Genomic DNA, 21,615 nt, shown 5'->3' on the forward strand with positions numbered 1-21,615 from the left:
AAACTCTGCCCAGAACCCATTCATCGCTCCCACACTGGCTGAAACTTCAGTCTGCCTCTAGGCATTTATAGAGATCAGCAATTCTCCGTCAAAACTCAGTTGTCTCACAGAGTTTATTCTTATTTCTGGGCTCTGCGGCTTTAGAATCTATGCATGATCATTTCTTCCAAATCTCTGCGTCTTGTGCTTGTGACATCAACATAGGACTAGGGTTACCGTATGGCTCCAGAAAAAGAAGGATGGATTGAGACATCCAGGTTTACTGCCATTGCTTTCAGTGGACGTAAAACCTGGATGTCTCTGGAGCCATATAATAACCCTAACCAGGACTGCCATAGGGATCCTGGAACACCTTCAGTCAATTCAGAATACAGCTCGGTCCTGCCCACTAGTTTAGCTATGAGCGTCAAAGCACTTACCACTGCTGCTGGCGCTAAAACCCACATGACACGTTAGTAAAGGAGGGGATATAAGAAGAACAATTTCAATACAAAACTGGCTCCCAAAGTATACACTCTTGGTCTAGGCCAGGAATGAGCAAAACCCACGCTATGCGTTAGTAAGGGAGGGGGAGAGTTTCTTTGACACAAAACAGCTAATGGACTTTCTTATAGCTAAAGAGGAGATTAAAGTGACTGTAGATCTTCCCAGCTTGGCAGTGATTGCTGGGAGTGGCCTGAGATAATGGCTTCCAGAGTAAAGTTGTTTTTTTCCTTCTTCTTTTCCATCTATCTTGGAAATAATCTTATATTGTGGACTGTTTAGGATTTTCTTTTCCTGATATCCATTTGATATTCTTGCTATATTGCTGAATTTATCATGGATATATTAAAGTGATTGTTAAAATTGGAATTAGTAGAAAAAAAAATAGAAATATTTAGTCAAAAGTTAAACTGAACCAAGAATCCAGACTCTGCATACAGAGAAACACGGCCCCTAATATTCTGCAAAAATATCAAGAAAGCAGATGTAAATTTAAAAAAACTGACAAACAACAATCACCACTTTACAAATTAACAAATAGAAATAGAACAAAATGGAAAATAATAAGAAAGTACATTTTATTGGACTAATTCATTTTTGAATTAGCTTTCAGAGGCCAAAACCTCCTTCTTCAGGTCTGTGAAGTATACTGCTGTTACAGTATCTGTCCTAACACGAGGAAAGGGGTTTTGATCTCTGAAAGTTAGTAAAACAATGTATTAAAATTAGTCCAATAAAAGGATCACCTTCTTTCCATTTTCTATTTATAAACATTTATCAACACAGCTACAATAATACTTTATCCTAAAGCAAAAAAATGAAAGAAATAGAAAAGATTTTCCCCTTTGGCATCTCTGGTTTCTGCTTTCCTCATCTTCTCATCACTCTCTTCCTTCCATCCACTGTCTCTCTCTCTCTCTGCCCCTTCCATCTAGCATCTGCCCTCTTTTCATGTCCTTTTTAGAAACTATCTTCCTCCCCTTCCATCTCTCTCCTCCTCCCCTCGATGTAAAGCTCGTAAAGGGCCAATTAGGTCTTTAAAAAGGCTAAACTACTGAGCCCCTAAATGGAGCGAAAGGGAAAGCTCTTAAGAGGGATTTTTTTTCTTGGTGTGCTCTGAATAACACTTTTCCCCCAGTTTTGACTAACAATCAACAAATGAATGAAAGGTTCAAGTCCTCTCTGACACCTGACCATAGACTAATACCAAAGCAAGAGGAGTCCAGCTAAATCATTGCCCCCTACCCATCCAAAGAGAAGGTAATAAGCTGATCATGGGAAAAGCCAAAATGGACCATGTGGACTTCTACTTCTCTTTAATGGCAGTGAGGTCCACATGCTACTAGCTCCATTTTCCTGCTTCTGTCCTATCTGACTACTTCTGTTCCTAGTTACATTTTGAACGGAAAAGAGCAGAACGAGCCTGGTCTTCAAACCCCACTTTTAATAGCAACCAATCATTAAAATCATGCATAAAACAGTCTTGTCAGTCATAAGAACATCGACACGGACTGTGTTTTGGCAAAACCGCCTGCATCAGGAGTCCCAAACCCTAAGTGAAAGTCAAAACCTGTGAGGACATTCTTGAAGAGTGATACTGTGATACTGAAGGGATCCTGTTCTTCAACCTTGTATCCTCACGGATTTTAACTTTCGCTCATGATTTGGGACTCCTGATGCAGGCGGTTTAGCCAAAACACAGTCCGTGTCGAGTCCACAATGTGCCAGATGTTCTTATGATTGACAAGACTGTTTTATGCATGGTTTTAATGATTGGTTGCTATTAAAAGTGGGGTTTGAAGACCAGGCTCATCATGCTCTTTTCCATTGGATTTTGCTGCTACTTGTGCAGAGGTGACTCTCTCTATTGTGGCTCCTAGTTACATTTTCCCTATGTGGTGGTTTTCAGACATTTCTTTCATGAGACCCTAATACAATTGTGGGAATATTGGATCCCTATGGCTGGAGAGAACTTTTGTGTTCAGGGATCTGCAATTATGGAGGAAGCTAAGCTCAGTTACCGTCACAACAGTCCGGCTACTTCCTCTACCCAAGCAATATTGACACCTCTGCAGCTCTTGGAGTCTTGTGTAATTCATAAGTTCTTGAGAAGAAAGAAGGGATATAGGAATTAGATAACAACACACACACATAAAACCCCCATTTAAATAAGTAGAAGCTTCAAAGTAAAAAGTAGCATTTTCCATTAAAAAACAAAAAAAAAAAGAACTCAAGGACAAGGGTGCTGGAAATGAAACTGCAGGAAGGATGCTCAGAGAAAATACTTTACCGAGAGGGCGGTAGATGTCTGGAACTGGTGATAACAACTACTACATTACAATTCAAGCATGTGTGGTACAGATAGAGAGGGTGGTAGTAAGGACTAGAGGAAAAAAATAATGACCAAACGAAGGTGTTGGTAAAGTTGTGTTAAATTTCCAGGGAAGGACAGGAAAGTAGCTCAGCATGAGGAGTAAGCAGGAGAGCTTCATAACACCTCTTTTAATGGCTTAGCTGTCAGTTGCAAAATACTCAAGTGCAGAGGGTGAGAAGAGGCAACTCGGCAGTATAACTAAGCAGAGTGACAGGACCAAGCACTATTTCTTTACTGGACATCTGCAGAATCCATATGTCTCTTATGAGGAACGTTCATCCCCTTTTAGCCAGGAGCAGGTTGGAGCATGAAAAGAGGTGATCTGAGGGCAGGGAATTCAGAAACTTTTTCCAAACTGTCTGTATTGGGACTTTGTATCATCTTTCCAAGAGAAAGTGGACGTGTGGGGTGTGTTTGTACTTATTCTCCTGCTTTCCCTGGAAAATGGCACATATGTGAATAACATTCCTGCCAAGATCATTCTACCCACGGTGTTACACAATGCTACCACTTTTAGCTCCATGAGAGGGCCAGTTTGACGGTCAGCTGATGCAGGTGAATGACTGAAAATGATCCTCCTCTGAATGCACTCTGGCTGATCCCTTCTCTGATATCCTTGAAGAGATTGCACAAGCTGTGACTCACCACTAGGACATGAGCCACGCATGGTATCGGACTGTCACAAGTTGGTCACCCACTATGAGTATTAACAGATAGCTGATATAACACTGCTCCTCAGAACGTTGTTTCTGCATTGAATTTCGGTCAGGCAGGGTTGTGAAAAAAAGGTAATCACTGTATTCTATTTCCAACAAGCTAGCCTCTGTGCTCCCCTTCTATAGGAGGTGATACCTCTACCTAGTCAAGGTCTTCTCGTCTAGAGCTGATACATTAAGGTACACAGCCAGTCAGACTTTCAGGATTTACTACAATGAATATGCATGAGATAAGTTTGAAAACAATGGTTCATTCTTATTTGTTGTGGTAATCCTGAAAACCTGGCTGGTTTGCTGTGCTTCTAGGAAAGAGATGAGAAACGCTGTGCTAAGGAAAGGCTGTGTAGTTAAATCCCACAGCCAGATCACATTAGGAAACAAGGAGATAGGATCTGAGTTGTTTGCTTATTGTGGACTGTGTACCGAGGGCATGATACTCTCTTTTTCACATGTCTAATGCTCTAACAGATCTCTGGATATTTTCCCATATGCTTCAGGGTAACTGAGGCACTAAGTAGATTGAGAGAAGGAACAGAAGCAACATAACAATTCACTTATATACTGCAACAACTTCTCCATGACCCCAATTTCTAAAAAAAAAAATAAAAATTATCAAATAGATAAGATTTTAACAATTTTCTAAAAGATTGATAGGAAGTTGAATTTACAGGTTTCAAAGACTTTTGTACTGCCTAAGTTACAGTTCAATGGAAAAATAATTTATACAGGCAGCCTTTTACAGAATGAAATGCAAAATGTAAAGTGATCTGTAAGATAATCAGATACGAAAGCAGACAAAATTTTCTAACAAGTTGACCATTGCAGCCATTCTGTTCTCTTGCAGATTCTATCCACACGCCACACATCAGAGCCATTCTCCTGGGCGTGTTCATCCCAGCGGCTATAGTGATGCTCCTTATAATCATCATTGCTACTCAACAAAGTGAGTTTGCCAGTTTTTGGGAACTAGCATGAGAAGAGCAAGAAACCGAATTCTGTCCTGAGCCACGAATAGACCCATGGGGTCATTTATAATCTTTGCCACTATTTATACCTTCATTGTTAAGCTTCATAGATGCATCTCTCTCCTCCTCTGTCTTAGGAGCACTGTAAGACTTTGCTTTGCCCATCTCTTCCTCAAAGTTCTTGCTGCAGGTGTAGTCCTAGAGAATGTACTTAAATCTGGTTTTCCCCCTTCTCTCCAGGAAAAAGGACCAGGAATGAGAGAATAGTCTGATTACTCCTGGGTGAGTGTTCATCTGTGTTCCCCTCCCCTTTCTCTCCTTCAGGAACCTACAGCAGGGGGTGAATCCTTTTCCTGTGGGAGGGTAAAAGTGACCAACTGTTCAGGATGTCATAAGCTTTGACATGAACTGGGATGAACACTTCTCTTTGTGCACAGAGCAGAAGGGAAGAGCTCAGTCTCTTTGTGTGCATTTATACACATCAGTCCCGTACGTGTATGCACAGAGTTGATAAGATCCGAAATCAGAAAAGTAAATTCATATTCAGAACTTTTTTTTTTAATTCTTTATTCATTTTTGCATATACAAGTGTATTAGATAAAATCATTTAAACTTATAAATACACACTTGATTAACTCTCATATAACACATTAAATATAACATTTAATTTCAGAACTTTTTAAATAGCAAAAGAATGAAATAAAAAAGGTTCAGATATAATAATAACTTTATTCTTCTATAGCACCATAGTCGTGAGACATTGAAGAGAGCTGGACAGTCAGCGAGTTACAAGATGCAGAATTAGAGCAAATACAATATCTCGATTGTTATCAAATGTTAGATATGCAGGAGGGTTGGTGTAGGTACTTTTTAGGTGATCTAAGGAGGTTTTAGCTACGTTTGTGCCTCAATCAGCTAAAAAACCCTCTTGGTCTAGTGTCACACGTTCACCCAAACCCCTCCCCTCTCCTCCCCTCCCCCAAGTTCACACAAACCCCTCCCCTCCCCTCTCCTCCCCTCCCCCAAGTTCACACAAACCCCTCCCCTCCCCTCTCCACCCCTCCCCCACTTGGTATCCCGCCCCTCCTTTGAAATCAAAGGAGGGAGGGGGCGGGGCTGACGTTTGACCAATTGCTTTCTTTTTCACAGATTGCTGACAAAAGGAACACGGTGTAACTCGCAGCAGCAGCAGCAGCAGCAACACGAGCCCTCGTTGGTCCTTTCGCAACGTCATCTTTGTTGCAGTTGTTGTTTTGCTATAAATGGAATTCTGGTGCACTTATGAGTCGGTTGTAATTAATCCGTAGCACGAGGGGTGGGAGGGGCCAAGAAGCTGACCAAAAAGACGCCCTTCCTCCTTCCGGTCAGGAACGGAAATGACGCGCCGCTGTTGAGGCGACAGGCTCCGCCCGCCCGTGGGCGTGGTTTCGGCGGGGGGGGCGGCAGTAGCAGTATGGAGAGCGGCGCGTACGGAGCGGCTAAGGCGGGCGGCAGCTTCGAGCTGGGCCGCTTCCTGAAGCAGCCGCAGACTATCCTGCGCCTCGTGGACGCGGTGAGTGCGGGCACGTGACCCGGGGCAGCAGCGGCGCGTGCAGATCGCCTGAGCAGCCCAAAGGGGAGGGGGGGCAGCAGCAGCAGCAGCTCAGCCACCCACCCAGAATCCTCTGCGAAGGAGCTCGAGCGCATCCGGAAGCGCGATGATGTCACGCGCAGGCGAAGGCCGTTGTCAGCCAGGGACCGTTGCTCGGACCCACTGCAGCTCTTCTTAGTCATCCAGCCCAGGATCCTGTTTGTGCAGGTCACAAGTGCCTGGCAGAAGCCCCAAAAGTTGCAACATTGGCTGCTACCGATCCCAAGTCTGGTTGGTCAGGTTTCATCTCTATTCAAAGCCTGGCTGTTCCTTTCTTATTGTACACCCGAAAACTAAGCCTAGAATCACTAAAAAAGGAGGAGAAACTTTAACTTCTGATCAAACTGAACACCCTAAGGAGCAGGAGACGAAATTGTTGGCTTTGAATGACCTGCACCTGCTGAACTTGATAACCATAGTTGGTGTGGACGTACTAAAGTCTCTGTGTGCTTGCACCTGCTTCTGGGGGTAGAGGAAAATATAGTTATTAATCTCCAAAAGCAGTTTTTCACCATCAAGCTCCCATCTCGATTGCAGCCTTAGCCTTGACACAGATCCAACACTATGAGCTTTCATTTGCAGCTTTCTTCATCCTCCACTTTACTTCTAAATCATCCAGACAAATGCCCACTTTATCTAACATGATGGCAGATAAAGACCAAATGGCCATCCAGTCTGCCCATCCATTATCTCTTCTCCCTAAAATAGCCCACACTTTCTTGAATTCAGACACAGTCTTTGTCTCCACCAACTTTACCAGGAGTCTATTCCACGCTTCTACCATCCTTTCTGTAAAAAAGTATTTCCTTATATTACTCCTGAGCCTATCACCTCTTAACTTCATCCTGTGCCCTCTCATTCCAGAACTTCCTTTCAAATGAGAGACTCACTTCATGAGCATTTATGCCAAATAGGTATTTAAACATCTCCATCCTATCTAAAGATCATGAGTTTCTTTAGAAACCTCACAGATTGACTTGAAAATGAGGAACACTTAGTTTCCTTCTGCTAAAGATTCCAGGCTGAGTAGAACTTCTACAGTAGTTGAATTTTTCCTCTTTTCTCTAGGCTACAGAAATCTCCTCTTTCATCAATTTAAACTTGATAGTCAAAAACATCAAGCAGGCATACAGAGTCTGGGGTCATGGAGCTCTTATAAACCAGAGAGCTACAGTACAGGCCTCTTGTCACAATTTTTTTTTTAGGGGATCTGTTGATCTTTGTAAAATTCATATTACTACCAGGCTTCCTTGTTCTGTGCCTGCTTGATGGATTTTGTGATAACCAAACATCAGTGATGAGGTATTATTGGTGCTTGGGTTTATTGTTTCTGCCTACTGTGATTTTATTCCTGTTGAGTAGAGCTGGAACATAATTAATTACTCTGTATGCCTGCAACCTCCTGTTAAAATTGTCCGTAGTGCTTGAAGATTAGAGGGTAGCCAATATAACACTGATTTTTAAAAAGGGTTCCAGCGGTGATCCAGGAAATTACAGACTGGTAAGTGTGACTTCAGTGCCGGGCAAGATAATGAAAACTATTATAAAGAATAAAATTACAATACACCTAGACAAATATGGCTTAATTTGTTGGGAGTCAGCATGGGTTCAGCCAGATTTCTAGTGGAATATCTGTTGGAGGCACCCTGGAGTAAGATGGCCACCTCTGTTAGGTAGTTGAGGGCATTCCCTCTCAGGATCTTAAAGGCAGTGATGCCTAATTTAAACGTGATCCTTGCGGTTATGGTCAACCAATGAAGTTTCACATAGTAGGGTTGTAGGGGTTCCGATTTCCATAGTCCATATACGAGTCTTAACTGCTGCATTTTGAATTAGTTGTAAATGTGATAGTAATGTTTTAGAGCAAAGAACTAGTGTTACGTTACAGTATCTACAATTTGGAAGGCTAGAAAGATTGGGGTTTTTTATTGTATGTGGCTTTTCATGGATAGGTTGTTATCAATTTCTACTTCTAAGATTCGGGATTGTAGTTCTAATGGAAAGTCTATGTTGTCTACTTAATCCTTAGAGTGTAGCGTGGGTCCGTCAAGGATGCTAGCCAAAGGAATTTGGTTTTGTTCTTATTTAGTTTTAGGTGGTGGGTTGAAGTTCAGTTTTTTTATGATGTGGATGCATTTTTTGACTAATGCATTCGTTACAGGTAGTATGACATGTCCGCATAGGTGAAATGTTTTATTTTGTGTGAGATCTAGGTTGGCTCCCAAGGATTGCATTAGAATGTTGAACATAGATGGTGAAAGTGGGGACCCCACGGGTAGGGTGCCAGCTATTGAAAAGTTTACCATGTTTACATTGAGCATAGTACCGAGTGGTTAGGAAGCCTTGGAACAAGGAGAGAACTGGGTCACTAAATCTGAAATCACTGAAGATCTCAGACATTTGATCGAAGTTTACTAGGTCAAATTGGATTGATTACATTGTGACCCATCCTTTGTAGTTCTTTGTCATATGGTGCCATGGTTTTTCCTGAATCCCGATTGCTACTTACAACGCTTCTTCCACCCTTCACAATCGCATTGTCCTGTGACATATTCCTCCATCATTTTGATAAATAGGGGGATGGAAGCTACTGGCTAATAATTGGTCACATTAGAGGGGCTAAGTTTTGTGCTCTTGGGAATAGGTTTTAGGACAATTCCTCCTAATTTAAGGAAAAGGCTGATTTTTAGGTGATAGTTGAGCCACTGGGTTTTTCCTATGGTTGTTGGGGGGGCTGCTTTGATCAGGTGGGCAGGTGTTGAGGCTGCAGTATGCTTTGGAGTATTTTAGGAGAAGCCACTTTGTGTCTTTGAGTGTAATCTCTTCAAAATCATTCCAAGGTCTGTCTGCTGATATTTCCATAGGTAGTGTGTTGCAGTGGGTCTAGCTGGATTGATAGTGGGTAGCTGGTCTCGTATAGATTGAATTTTTGTTTTAAAATAGTTGGTTAGTAGAGAATGACATGGGGAAAAAATTTGTCCCCGTGAGCTCAGTCCCCACAAACCATTCGATCCCAAGTAATTGGAAAAACTGCAATAGATTAAATTATACCTTCTGGTGGAATTTGTTATGTCACATTTATAAAATGGAAAGCATAATTGCTATTCAAAAAGGATATTATAATAAATTTAAAAAGATCTGGGGGCCACTAACGATTTACTGTAATGAGTAGACACCATTTTCTATTGAAAGTATATTTGCAAATGGGGGGAGGAGGTTGAATTAAAAATTTTACTGTAGGTTTAATCAATAGAAAAGAATATTTATTTTTGTATATTTTTGATTAATTGCTAAAGAAAAGGGTGGGTGGGGAAGGAATAAATTTATTTATTTGATGTTATACTAGAAAGAAATTCAAGTGATATATTTAATTTTAAATGTTTTATTATTTGTACACTTGTTGTAAGATTAAGAAATGAATAAAGAATTAAAAAAAAAAACCAAAACCATCTGAAGCCATTCGCACAAGCCTTGAATAGATATGATTTTATATTGAACAAAAAAGAAACAATATTCTGTACAAGTGTCATTTTATAAATCACAAATAATGCAGAGCAAGAATCTCCCCTCCACTATCGAGAAAACGGAATAAGCCAAATTATTACAGAATGCTACACAGAAATATCATGCTAACAGAATAGTGTTAGGGGAGTGCAACTAGGGCAACTGCCACCAATCAGAGAGAGCCCTAAGCCAGCATGACCTGAGCTTTGCGGTCCCGTTATGTCTAACATCAACTCTAGCAGGATACATATTTCAAATATGATTTATTCTAATCACAAAATAGAAAACAAAATTATTTTTTCTCACTTTTGTTGTCTTATCATTTTATTCTTTAAATCAGGGGTGCCCACACTTTTTGGGCTTGCGAGCTACTTTTAAAATGACCAAGTCAAAATGATCTACCAACAATAAAATTTAAAAAAAACACAACGCACACTGTACGCATAGAAAATGTTAATTATCATTCCTATTCCAGGGTTTTTCAAAGAGGTCAAAGCAGATGACTCTATGCACTATCACCTCAGTAACAACCATACAAAAATAGACAAATATACCCCCTCCCTTTTTACTAAACCACGATAGCAGTTTTTAGAGCGCAGGGAGCTGCGCTGAATGCCCAGCGCTGCTCTCGACGCTCATAGGCTCCCTGCGCTAAAAAACTCTATTGCGGTTTAGTAAAAGGGGACCTTAGTGTAAAATATAGACAGCAGATATAAATTGAGACACATTTCGATCACTAAATTTAAAATAAAATCATTTTTCCTACCTTGTCTGGTGATTTCATGAGTCTCTGGTTGCACTTTCTTCTTCTGACTGTGCATCCAGTCTTTCTTCCCTTCTTTCAGCCTGTATGCTTCCTCTCCTCCACACCTCATTCCCTCCCCCAACTTTTCCTTCCTCTCTCCCTGCCCTTTCTTTCTCTCTGCCTCCCTTTCCTTTTTTTCTGTTTCTCTTCTTTCCTTCTGTCTCCCTGCCTGCCCTTTTTCTTTCTTTCTTTCTCCCTGCCCTCCCCCAAGACACTGCCACTGCCATCGGGGACCAGGACCCAAACCGCCACCAATAACAGGCCCGAAAGCCGACGCCAATAACACGCCCAAAAGCCGACGCCGCCCCAACCTCTCCCTGCTTCGGCCGACCAGCATCGCGAGGAACTGTTGGGGGAAATGCTGCCGGGTCCTGCCTTCGCGGAAACAGAAAGTAGGCAGGACCCGGCAGCAAGAAGAGGAAATGCTTCACTAACATGTCTCCCGCCTTAGCCCGTAGCGAACGCTTGCTTCAGGGCTCTCAACATGTGCGTGCAGGCTTCCCTTCTCCCCCCCCTCCCCCTCCCCGGGCATAACTTCCGGTTTCGGAGGGAAGAGAAGAGAAGCCTGCACGCACACGTTAGAGCCTGGAGCATAAGTTCGCTAGGGGCTGAAATCTCCAAGCCGGTTTTTTTGGGTTTTTTTTTAATGTTCAGCAGCGGCAGATGACAGCTGGGCGGATCGCCCAGCTAAAAGGCCCTAGGGAGAACACTGGAGAGGAAGGCTGATCGGCCCGTAGATCAGGACGGCAACACGAGTGCGATCGACTCGAGTTGCCTTCCTGAGCTACTGGTCGATCGCGATCGACGCGTTGGGCACCCCTGCTTTAAATCATGTTGGTCTCAGGCTCTGGTCTCTGTTTTCTTTTTTCTTCTCTTAACTCACTTGCCAGGGTCTCCTGACCATTTGACATCTCTTTCTTCATGCTCAGCATCCATCTATCTCTGTGTATGTATTTGTTCCCCATGTTCGGCATCTCCTTTTCTAGTACTTCCCCTGTGCTCATCTCCCTGCCTTCATCTCCCCATTCTGTGATTCCCTCTCTCTGTGTTCAGTATTACTCTTCTATATCCCTATGCCCAGCATCTTCCTTCTGTGTTTTTGTTCTTTCTAGACATCTTCTCTCTGTTTCCATCTACCCTCCCATGTCTGGCTTTACCCCTCTGTGTCCATGTATCACCCCCTTTTTTGTCCCTGTTCTATGTTCCCATCCATGTCCACCATCTTTCTTCTTTTTGTATATCTCCCTGTGTCCAGCTTCTCCACTCTCTTGCTCCCTTGCAGCAATGTCTCTCACCCTCTGCTTTGTTCAATATTTCACTCACTCTTCCTTCACCCCCTTGGTTCAGCTTCTCTCTTTCCCTTCCCTTCTCTCACCTCCGTTGCAGGTACAGCACCTCTATCCCCGCCTAGGTGTGGGTCTGGTACCTCTTTCCCTCCCCCCATCCCAGACCAGAAACCAGAAGTTACATCTGAAGGAGGGACTCAGACGGAGGAAGGCCCTGGGGCAGGAGGCACAAAGGGGCCTGACCCAGTGGGGGAGGGGGGTTGCCATTTTTAAACTATGGGGCAGGGCTTGCTGGGCCTGCTAGACCCGAGACGGGGAGGGGGGGCTTGAGGAGATGGGGAGGGAGGTGATCCGCAGCAATATTATCCTTTACTGTGAGAACAAGGCCCTTTACCACTCCCACGAGCAGTGAAAAGCATTGTTCCTGAACTCGTGGCAAACAGGCCAAATTTTTCCCAGTTCCTGTGGTTTACCATATCATTCTCTGTTGGCTAGTTCTGAAGTTGTTGGCTACTGTGATCTTAATTTGTGATGGTTAGGTTATCGAATACTGAGATGATGTTCTGTGTTGATCTGTTTAGAGCAGCACTCTTTCTTCTTTTGCATCAGTGATTTATATTCTAGGATTATCTGGCGCCACTTAGTCTCGTTTTCTGGGGCGAGGTTTTTATACCAGTAGCGCTCATCTTGTCGCCAGGCTCTTTTTAGGGGGTGGGTTTTTTTTTTCTTTTTTTACCTCTTTAAAAATGACAAAGTCTAGGGGACACACAATGAAGTTGCATGGAAATATCTTTAAAAGAAATAGGAGGAAATATTTTTTCACTCAAAGAAAAGTTAAACTGGAATTTATTGCCAGAGGATGTGGTAACAGTGGTTAGCATAGCTGGGTTTAAAAAGGTTTGGAAAAGTCCATAGTCTGCAATTAAGACAGACACAGCTGGAGCCACTGCTTGCCCTGGGATTGGTAGCATGGAATGTTACTACTATTAGAGTTTCTGCCAGGTACTTGTAACCTGTTTTGGCCACTGTGGAAACAGGATGCAGGGCTAGATGGATCATTGGTCTGACCCAGCACAGCTATTCATATAGTTTACCCAAGTTCAGTCACTGCATTGCCAATAGGAGTTGCTGTTGCACAATAATCCTTCTCTTGGGGGCTCTGAATGTCCAAAACCAAACCCAGATGCCTCCTTAAGGTATGTGTTCTGAAAGTATATGGTATGCTGGTTAGACTGTGTGTAACTCAATCCCTTTGAAAATACCTGATCTATGCGTGCTAATTGAATGTAGACTCGGGTCCCATTGTGTTTTTTGGCTTTTGCTGCTGCTGCACCTTAAGGGATGGCATGACTGTGTCCTGTTCAGATTGCTTACTTCTCTTCTTCTCCCCCTAGGTGTTCGCTCTCATTGTCTTTTCTTGCATCATTGAAGAGGGATACCTGAACAGCGTCAAAGAATCTGAGGTTAAGTGCATCTTTAATCAGAATGAGGATGCTTGTCGCTATGGTATTGGCATTGGAGTTCTCGCCCTGCTGGGATGTGTTTTTTTTTTTTGTATTAGATATTTATTTCCCTCAGATTAGCAACGTCATTGACCGCAAGTACATTGTCCTTGCAGACCTTGGCTTTTCAGGTAATTTCTGGGAGAGTTGATGTGTGTTGGTTGTCCAGAGAGCTCCGTTAACAGCTTAGTGTATAAGGGCAGGAGGTTTCCTGATCCAGGGGAGCTTCTGTAATGGAGTTGTGTCTCTGGGAAAGCTTAGCTTGTGCTGGGCCCCTGTGCATGCATACAGATGGGCTGCTAAGGTGATCACACCAGTATCGAATGAGGAGACAAACTCAGAACTCAGCTAGTCTGCATTTTTGTCTTCCCGATATAACAAACTCATCCTCTTCTCTCCTTTCAGCTCTCTTTGCTTTTCACATACCTTGAATTCCTATTCTGTTTGCTTCCAGTGAAAGGCACCTGTAACCTGTTCTGAGCGCCTTGGGGGAAAACGGGATAGAAAGCAAAATCAATAAGTCTCTGAAAAACCATTTCCCTTCTTCCCCCCACTTGTGTACAGAATGAGGTGATGGGGTAGGAAGGAAGGCTTCAGATCCATCAGGAAGAAGGGAAGGTGTTGACAAGACAGATTTTCACGTTAGCCGGAACGGAACTGGGCTCCTAATACTAGGAATGGAAAGGAAATAGTACAGCTTTTCAAAGGGAAATGACTCAGGAGCAAATGACAAGCACACAGATGAAGGATTCCAAATTATCTAAATTGGCTGTTAATAAGTGGGTTGTAAATGGGAGCAAAAACGACATTGTGGGGAAAATAATTCAGCTGGGAGCGATTAGTATTCTTTTGGCTGCTGCTCGTGTTATGGCCTGATATTCAGTGTTTGGGACCTGCATTAAACATCGATCTGGGTTTGTATGGCCGGCTCTCCTCTAGGCTGGATAAGTGTGATAGTTGGCATTTAGCTGCCGAAGTTAGGCTGGACAAAGATGGGACTGATAAGTGGTCCAGTTTTGTCTGTTTAACATAAGACAGGGATGTCAAAGTCCCTCCTCGAGGGCCGCGATCCAGTCGGGTTTTCAGGATTTCTCCATTGAATATGCATGAGATCTATTAGCATACCATGAAAGCAGTGCATGCAAATAGATTTCATGCATATTCATTGGGGAAATCCTGAAAACAGGACTGGATTGCGGCCCTCGAGGAGGGACTATGACACCCCTGACATAAGTGGTTAAGTGCTAAATATCGGCACTTAACCAAATAAGTACTGACTCCACTTCATCACTGCCCACAAAATTGTTATATTTAACCATCCAGGAGCTTTTCCTACCTAATTACTGTATTTCTCGCTCCATGAGACACTTTTTTCTGAGGAGTAGTGGGGGGGGGGGAAGTGCCCAAGATGGCAGCACATACCTGATGTCTCTAAGAACATGCTCTTGGAGCTGTTGGCGTTCTTTTCCTCTTGAGTTATGCCGCATAAACGGAAAGCCATTGTAAAGGCGGTAGCCTCCTCAATGCCTTTGCAATCCTTCAGACAACTGCCGATTGAGCAATTTTTGCCAGCACTCACTTCACAGAAGGGCATAGGAAAAAGCCCCGCAGCGTGTGTGGGTGAAGGCTCAACCACACAGGGGCACGGGATCTTTTGCAGCACTGAGGAAGCAGGACGCAGGGCTGCTGAAGGGGCAACGAGCAATTCTGCTAAGGAGGCAGTAACGGTAGATGAGTTTCTACCGATGGAGAACACCATAGGGGAAGTTTCCCCCTCTTGTGCGGTGACTTTGGACGCAATTTGGGGAATGCTTAAGAGGCTGGATGCAGCTACCCAAAAAACATCTGATGAGGTAAAGGCTCTGGGGGGGAAAACTTGATGAAATTTCCAAGACTTTAGAACAAACTAATACTGAAACAAAAAATTCACTTCTAAAAGTTCAAGACTATAAGGTTATGGCTATTAAAGATAGCATGGCAATACATTAAAAATAGAGAATATTGAGAACTTTAATAGGCGATTGAATGTGAGAATACTTAATTTTCCCAAGACCTCAGAGAGATCTGCTTACGAAATGTTTAAAAACTACCTTTTGGAAATACTGAATGTATTCCCCCTTGAAATAAGATTTATTATCTTCCCAATGCTAAACAATCTTGAGGAGCCTTGGAGGTTGGTAACAATATTCAGTCAACCCAATTTGACTTACAAAATATATCTAACATCTTAGAGGAATCCATAACAGAGACTGCGAAGAAATATGATCATGTTTCCCCCCTATTGATTAAATCCCATTGGCTCCCGGTTAGCCACCGCATCGCCTACAAAATACTTTTCTTAGTTTTTAAAACATTATGTTATAATGAGCCTCAATTTGTGACCAGGATGTTAATACCATAGACTTCCCCACGATTTCTCCGTTCAACTTCGCATAATCTTCTTTCCATTCCCTCTTTGAAAATCATAGGCATCAGAAGGCACGAAATGTTTTCAGTTATGGCCCCCCAATTATGGAACCTTTACCTCAATACATTAGAGAACTAAAAGACTTGTCAGTATTTAAAAAATCCTTAAAAACACATCTTTTTAATGATGCATTTGATCTTTTACTTACGATTCCATAATTATTATTATTATTTTTTTTTTTATTGATTTTTTTTTCATTTAACAACAAGTGTCATAAATTTTCATACAATTATCTTAATAATACACTTGATATTTCTATAATGTATTTTATACATAACATTTCTTATCTTATATTTCTTATGATTTTATATATCATATAACTGTAATTATTTTTCTTATAAAGTTATACAACATATATATATATATATATAAATATATATATATATACATTTTTCTTTTAACATATGGAGCAGATTTGGCACTAAATTTCCCATCCCTTTTGTACATTCCTTTATTGTTTCTCTTTCTTACTTTATCAAGCATGGAAACTTTTCCCTATTTTTCCCTCACGATTCACGTTAGTTTAACCACAACGTCACTGTCATTTTGTACGTCAGCACCTGATACTTATTTGTAACCTTTTATTATATTGTACATCGCTTAGCAAACTAAATAAGCGGTTTATTAAATACAAATAAAAACTTGAAAACTTTTGTTTTCCAACAAGACTTGGATGCCTTTATGAAACAGTATTTTAGATCATCTAAAAATTTATTCCATGGAAAAAGGATTTGGGTGTACCAAGATGTTACAAAAAGTACCCAAGAACGGAGAAAGCAATTTTTGGCTTTAAGAGCAGAAACAAAATCTTTAGGAGCTTCATTTCTACTCGCTTATCCATGCAAGTCTATAATAAAATATGTGTTTTACCTCCCCGAGCAGCTGCAAGCATTTCTTGAGCTGAAAAGAATTGCTCCTAGTTGACGGAATGAAAGTAATAATAGGGCGAAACTGTGTTAAGCGTGTTCTTTTTAACCTTTTCTTCATCGATTAATTATTACTTCTCAGTTGTTTCCTGCCTAAACTCCCCTCTATGTGATTGTGGTCTAATGAAGGGTTAAACAAATATTCCTGAGTTTAAAATCAATTTGATGTAACATTATACCTGCTGTATTGCTCTAACAAGATGTTTATTTCTTATGATCTTTAATTTGAAATGATAAATAAATCCCCCAAAAGTGGGTGGAAATGTCTTCTGGAGTGAATGTAATTAATCCTCCAAAACGAGTCTACCTTTTCGGCAGGGCATGTGCGCAGTAGCAGCACGCTGACCTCCCTTGTGGTGCTGGGAGAAGCGCGCGGCTAGGGAGTGATGTCAGGGCGGGGTGCACACACAGTAGGGCACGCTGACCACTCTCGTGGGCTAAGGCTCCATTGTGCCAGGAGAAACATGTATTGGGCCACGAGCCCGAGAACGGTGGCTGCAGCCTTCCTACAGCGACTAGTTGAGGACGCTTTGGGCTGTGAGGAAAGTTGGGGCAGCCCTGCTGGTCTCCAGCCTGGAAGCCTTCGCTTTCCGCTGGCATTCTTCTGTATTACAAAAGCTCCCCATAGTCTGGTATCTCCTCCGTTATCTAGCATTTCTCCCCCCCTTGGTCTCAGATCCCCCACTCCTTATTCTCCCTTAGGTCCACCCTGCTCCTGTCCTTCAAACTTCTTTCTTTTTCCAGCAGCAGGAAGTCACTGCTTGGGTTGACCCCGATCTAACTCCACTGCATCCGATCTGGCTGACACAATTTGCTTCAGAATGCATTTTTTTCTTGTTTTCATCCTCGAAATCTAGGGTGCGAAAAATACTGTAAATTGTTTTGAATATTGACACTTTAGTGTCCTAAGTAAAAGCCAAAACTCAAATAAGATTGGAGTGTTCACCTGTACAGCATTAAGCTCCCCCCCCCTTTTACAAAACTGCGAAGGCTAGTGCGCTGAATACGTTGCTCCGACACTCATAAGAACATAAGAATAGCCTTGCTTGGTCAGACCAAGGGTCCATCAAGCCCAGTAGTCCGTTCTCACAGTGGCCAATCCGGATCACTAGTATCTGGCCAAAACCCAAGGAGTAGCAACATTCCATGCAAGCAGAGGCTTCCCCCATGTCTCTCTCAATAACAGACTATGGACTTTTCCTTCAGGAAATTGTCCAAACCTTTCTTAAAACCAGCTACGCTATCCGCTCTTACCACAACCTCTGGCAATGTGTTCCAGAGCTTAACTATTCTCTGAGTGAAAAAATATTTCCTCCTATTGGTTTTAAAAGTATTTCCCTGTAACTTCATCGAGTGTCCCCTAGTCCAGTGGTTCCCAACCCTGTCCTGGGGGACCACCAGGCCAGTCGGGTTTTCAGGATAACCCTAATGAGTATGCATGGAACAGGTTTGCATGCCTGGCACCTCCATTATATGCAGATCTCTCTCATGCATATTCATTAGGGCTATCCTGAAAACCCGATTGGCCTGGTGGTCCTCCAGGATAGGGTTGGGAACCACTGCCCTAGTCTTTGTAATTTTTGACAGTGAAAAGTCAATCCACTTGTACCTGTTCTACTCCACTCAGGATTTTGTAGACTCAACCTCATATCTCCCCTCAGCCGTCTCTTTTCCAAGCTGAAGAGCCCTAACCTTTTTAGTCTTTCCTCATTCAAGAGGAGTTCCATCCCCTTTACCATCTTAGTCGCTCTTTGAACCTTTTCTAGCGCCACTATATCTTTCTTGAGCTAAGGAGACCAGAACTGAACGCAATACTTCAGGTGAAGTTGCACCATGGAGCGATACAGGAGCATTATAACATTCTTAATCTTGTTAACCATTCCTGAGCTACATCTAAATAAATCATAAAGACAACTCAAATAGAATGCTCAGTTCATAAGAAATATAAACTTTCACGGATCATTACTACAGATTCAGGAAGGAATGTATATTAACTTCAGTTAAATGACTGTGGACGGCTCAAGTAAAAACTTCTTGGACTAAAGCAAGATCTGGCAAATGTATTTCTCTGATAATGGCTTCATGTAGAGTTGCAGTTGGTGGGCAGATTTATGACTCAGGGTTTTATATTTACATTATGGTCTTTTCCAGGCACAAAATAAAACTATCAAGCCTGGAACCTTCTTCTGCCCTTTTCCCTTTTGAAGCTGGAGTGGAAGACCGAAGCTAGGCCTGGCCCTAAGAAAATTGCTACCACAAGCATTAGCTTACAACTTGTGCAGGCGCCTTACTATTCAGTTTATCAAATGTGGACATTTTTTTTCTTGTCGCATGAATTTTCTATGACAGACCTTTTACCCTCCCTCCTGTTTCTCATTTTCCTCTCCAGAATGTTATAACACTGCCTAGTACTATCGGATAGTATGGTTTATAAATATTTAAATAAACACATGTATGTCTTTGATCTTAAATTAGCTAAGATGGTAATTGGACACTTGCTTTTTCAAACAATTAAGTTATGAAATGTCCTAGTTCACAAAGTAGAAACATCATGCACTTAGGTGGGGATTTCAGATCAATTCTATTTGTAGTGAGGTGGGGCTGGAGGTCACTTTCCCATTTTGTCAAATACAAAAGAGGCCGAGTCATGTCTTCACTTTGTAAAAGCAATAGCCAGCCATTTCTCTGAATTTTTGTGGTAAATAGGCTCAGGTCATAGTGCTTGCTCTAAAAAGGCATACTAGCCCCCAGCAATTAAGATAAAAAACCAATTTCCTGGGAAATCAGTCATGGAAAGGTGCTAATACTGGCCACTGGTATCTAGCTGACTTTTTAAACAGCCCCTAAGCATTTCTGTCATATGATACACAGAAGATGCTCTATTAATATAATTAAATTCAAACAATTACAACTGTTCTCACACTTCCAAATCTCCTGCTTTGTTGAAACTTTATTGGTTAACTTCAAATAAAAAAAGGAGAGCCTTCCCCATGCCCAAACACAAAATTGGCTTTTCTCATGGCCCACTTTATCACATTAGCCTTTTATTTTTAGTTTCACATGGCCAAACAGAATTCAAAATACAAGAATGTTGTTTCTAAATGAAACGTGCCTCACAAGCAGACTTCTTGCAAGCCTGTAGTGCTGTGGCTGATGTGTTCACTACCACTATTATTTCTGTAACGCTATCGGACGCACATTTAGAAAGGGATAAGAGACTTTGGGCTGCCCTGTAAGTGCCTGTTATGCTGGTTACAAGAGGTAAGGCTATATTAAGCTGAACTTAGTTTCCTGTTTTCTTTTTTCAGCACTTTGGAGCTTCCTATGGTTCGTTGGGTTTTGCTTCTTAACCAACCAGTGGCTATCAAGCACCGATGTTATTATTGGAGCCAGCAGTGCCAGGGCAGCCATTGCCTTCAGCTTCTTCTCTATATTCACGTGGGTAGGTGCAGCTTGTTTCAGACGGGTTTCTCTTGGTGTCTTGAGGTTGTAGAAGGCTCTGCTTTCGCCTTCTGGCCTTGGCACATGCTGTAGTGGTGATGTGCATTTGTTTCTTATTCTTTATAGGCAATGCAAGCCTGTCTGGCTTTTAAGAGATACAGAATGGGAGTGGAAGACTTTTCTCAAAGCTACGTGGATCCAACCCATGACGCAACAACTCCCTATTCCAGCTATCCAAATCTTAGCAGCGACAACTACCATCAACAGCCTCCTTTCACCAACAACCAGGAGAACACAGATAGCTACCAGCCCCCAGCTTACTGAGGGAAGCAGCAGAGAGAGATGATCTGGCAAGGGGCACACAAAGAATTGTTGCTTGTCCTGTAGAGTGGGATAGATTTGGATTGCGGTCTGTACTGGGGATGAGCTGAGAGAGAGCGACCCCTTACGGTATTGTAAGGAAGGGGGCCATAATGGGACCTTTCCTCCACCCTCAGGCTACATGCCCTAGGCCACGTCCACTTCAGAGCCAAAGTTACTGCTGTCAAAATAACACATGTAATAAGGGTGAGGTGCCTCTGTCTCAAGAAATGTTTTGGCTCCTGCCCACTGTTATTTGTCATAGTTTTAGCTGTTACAAAGCAAACACTCCAAAGAGCACATCACCAATAGGGGCTAAGCCCTGGTGTGATCCCAGTCTTACCCTGATCATGATGGTCCTGGGAGCTGGGCTTATAATGCTGGAAATTTATGTGCCTTAATTCTAATTAAACTTTTCAGCTTTCATACTATACAGTTACAGGTGTGCAAAAGGATGTAAACTTTTTACCTAAATGATAAGAGGAAGCATTAATTTTATATTAAACTTGATTTTTATTATATTTCTACTAGCAAAACAGAAGACTACAGCAACTGGAAGGAGCTCAGACTTCCATATGTGAAACACTAATGTTACCCCAAAAGCCAATCAGATTTTGAACTAGTTACTGGAAGCACACTGCTAGCCACTGGCTCAAAATACCAAGGCTGGGAAGTCAGGGACATACACTTAAAGGCACTTGGTGTACCCTTTTGAGTATATCTTTGTAGTCTTATGATCAAATATATATATATGATGATTTTCTTGTATTTTTAAAAAGATGTAAATTTGCATGAGTGTGACTTATGGAAGGTTATTTTGTAAATCTAGATAGCGGGGCTCTGGAAACTTGTTTCCAAATCTGGATATTTACTGCTGTGGGGAAAACATGATTTTTGTGCATGTTGGGTTTAATAAAATGTTTCTTTCCATTCCTTGTCCTGTACAGTTCAATACTACACCTTCCCACTTAAGCAGGGGTACTGCATTACATATCCTTGCCCATAACCTCCCAAACCAGTTTTAGACATCTTAACAGCTAGAGAGATCTACATGCAGATCTATTCCAGTACATAGTCCTTGCAACTATCTTGAAAAGCAAGCTGGCTAGGAGATAATCTGTAAAGAGGTCTAAGAAAATTCCTTGCTTTCCTACTA

At 42.1% G+C, this 21,615-nt stretch overlaps 1 protein-coding gene across 1 annotated transcript in view; it reads left to right on the plus strand.

Annotated features, from left to right (window-relative positions):
- The window catches only part of SYNGR2 (synaptogyrin 2), a 41,157-nt gene extending 19,768 nt beyond the window's left edge, over positions 1-21,389 (plus strand). The window contains 7 exon segments of the mRNA XM_033960507.1: positions 4,418-4,516; positions 4,779-4,820; positions 5,688-6,090; positions 13,158-13,307; positions 13,309-13,396; positions 19,967-20,100; positions 20,226-21,389. Coding sequence (XP_033816398.1) covers positions 5,992-6,090; positions 13,158-13,307; positions 13,309-13,396; positions 19,967-20,100; positions 20,226-20,423 — 669 coding nt within the window. The 5' untranslated portion in view covers positions 4,418-4,516; positions 4,779-4,820; positions 5,688-5,991 and the 3' untranslated portion in view covers positions 20,424-21,389.
- The last annotated feature ends 226 nt before the right edge of the window (positions 21,390-21,615 follow it).

Source organism: Geotrypetes seraphini, chromosome 10 (genome assembly GCF_902459505.1).
Source record: "Geotrypetes seraphini chromosome 10, aGeoSer1.1, whole genome shotgun sequence".
NCBI lineage: Eukaryota > Metazoa > Chordata > Amphibia > Gymnophiona > Dermophiidae > Geotrypetes > Geotrypetes seraphini.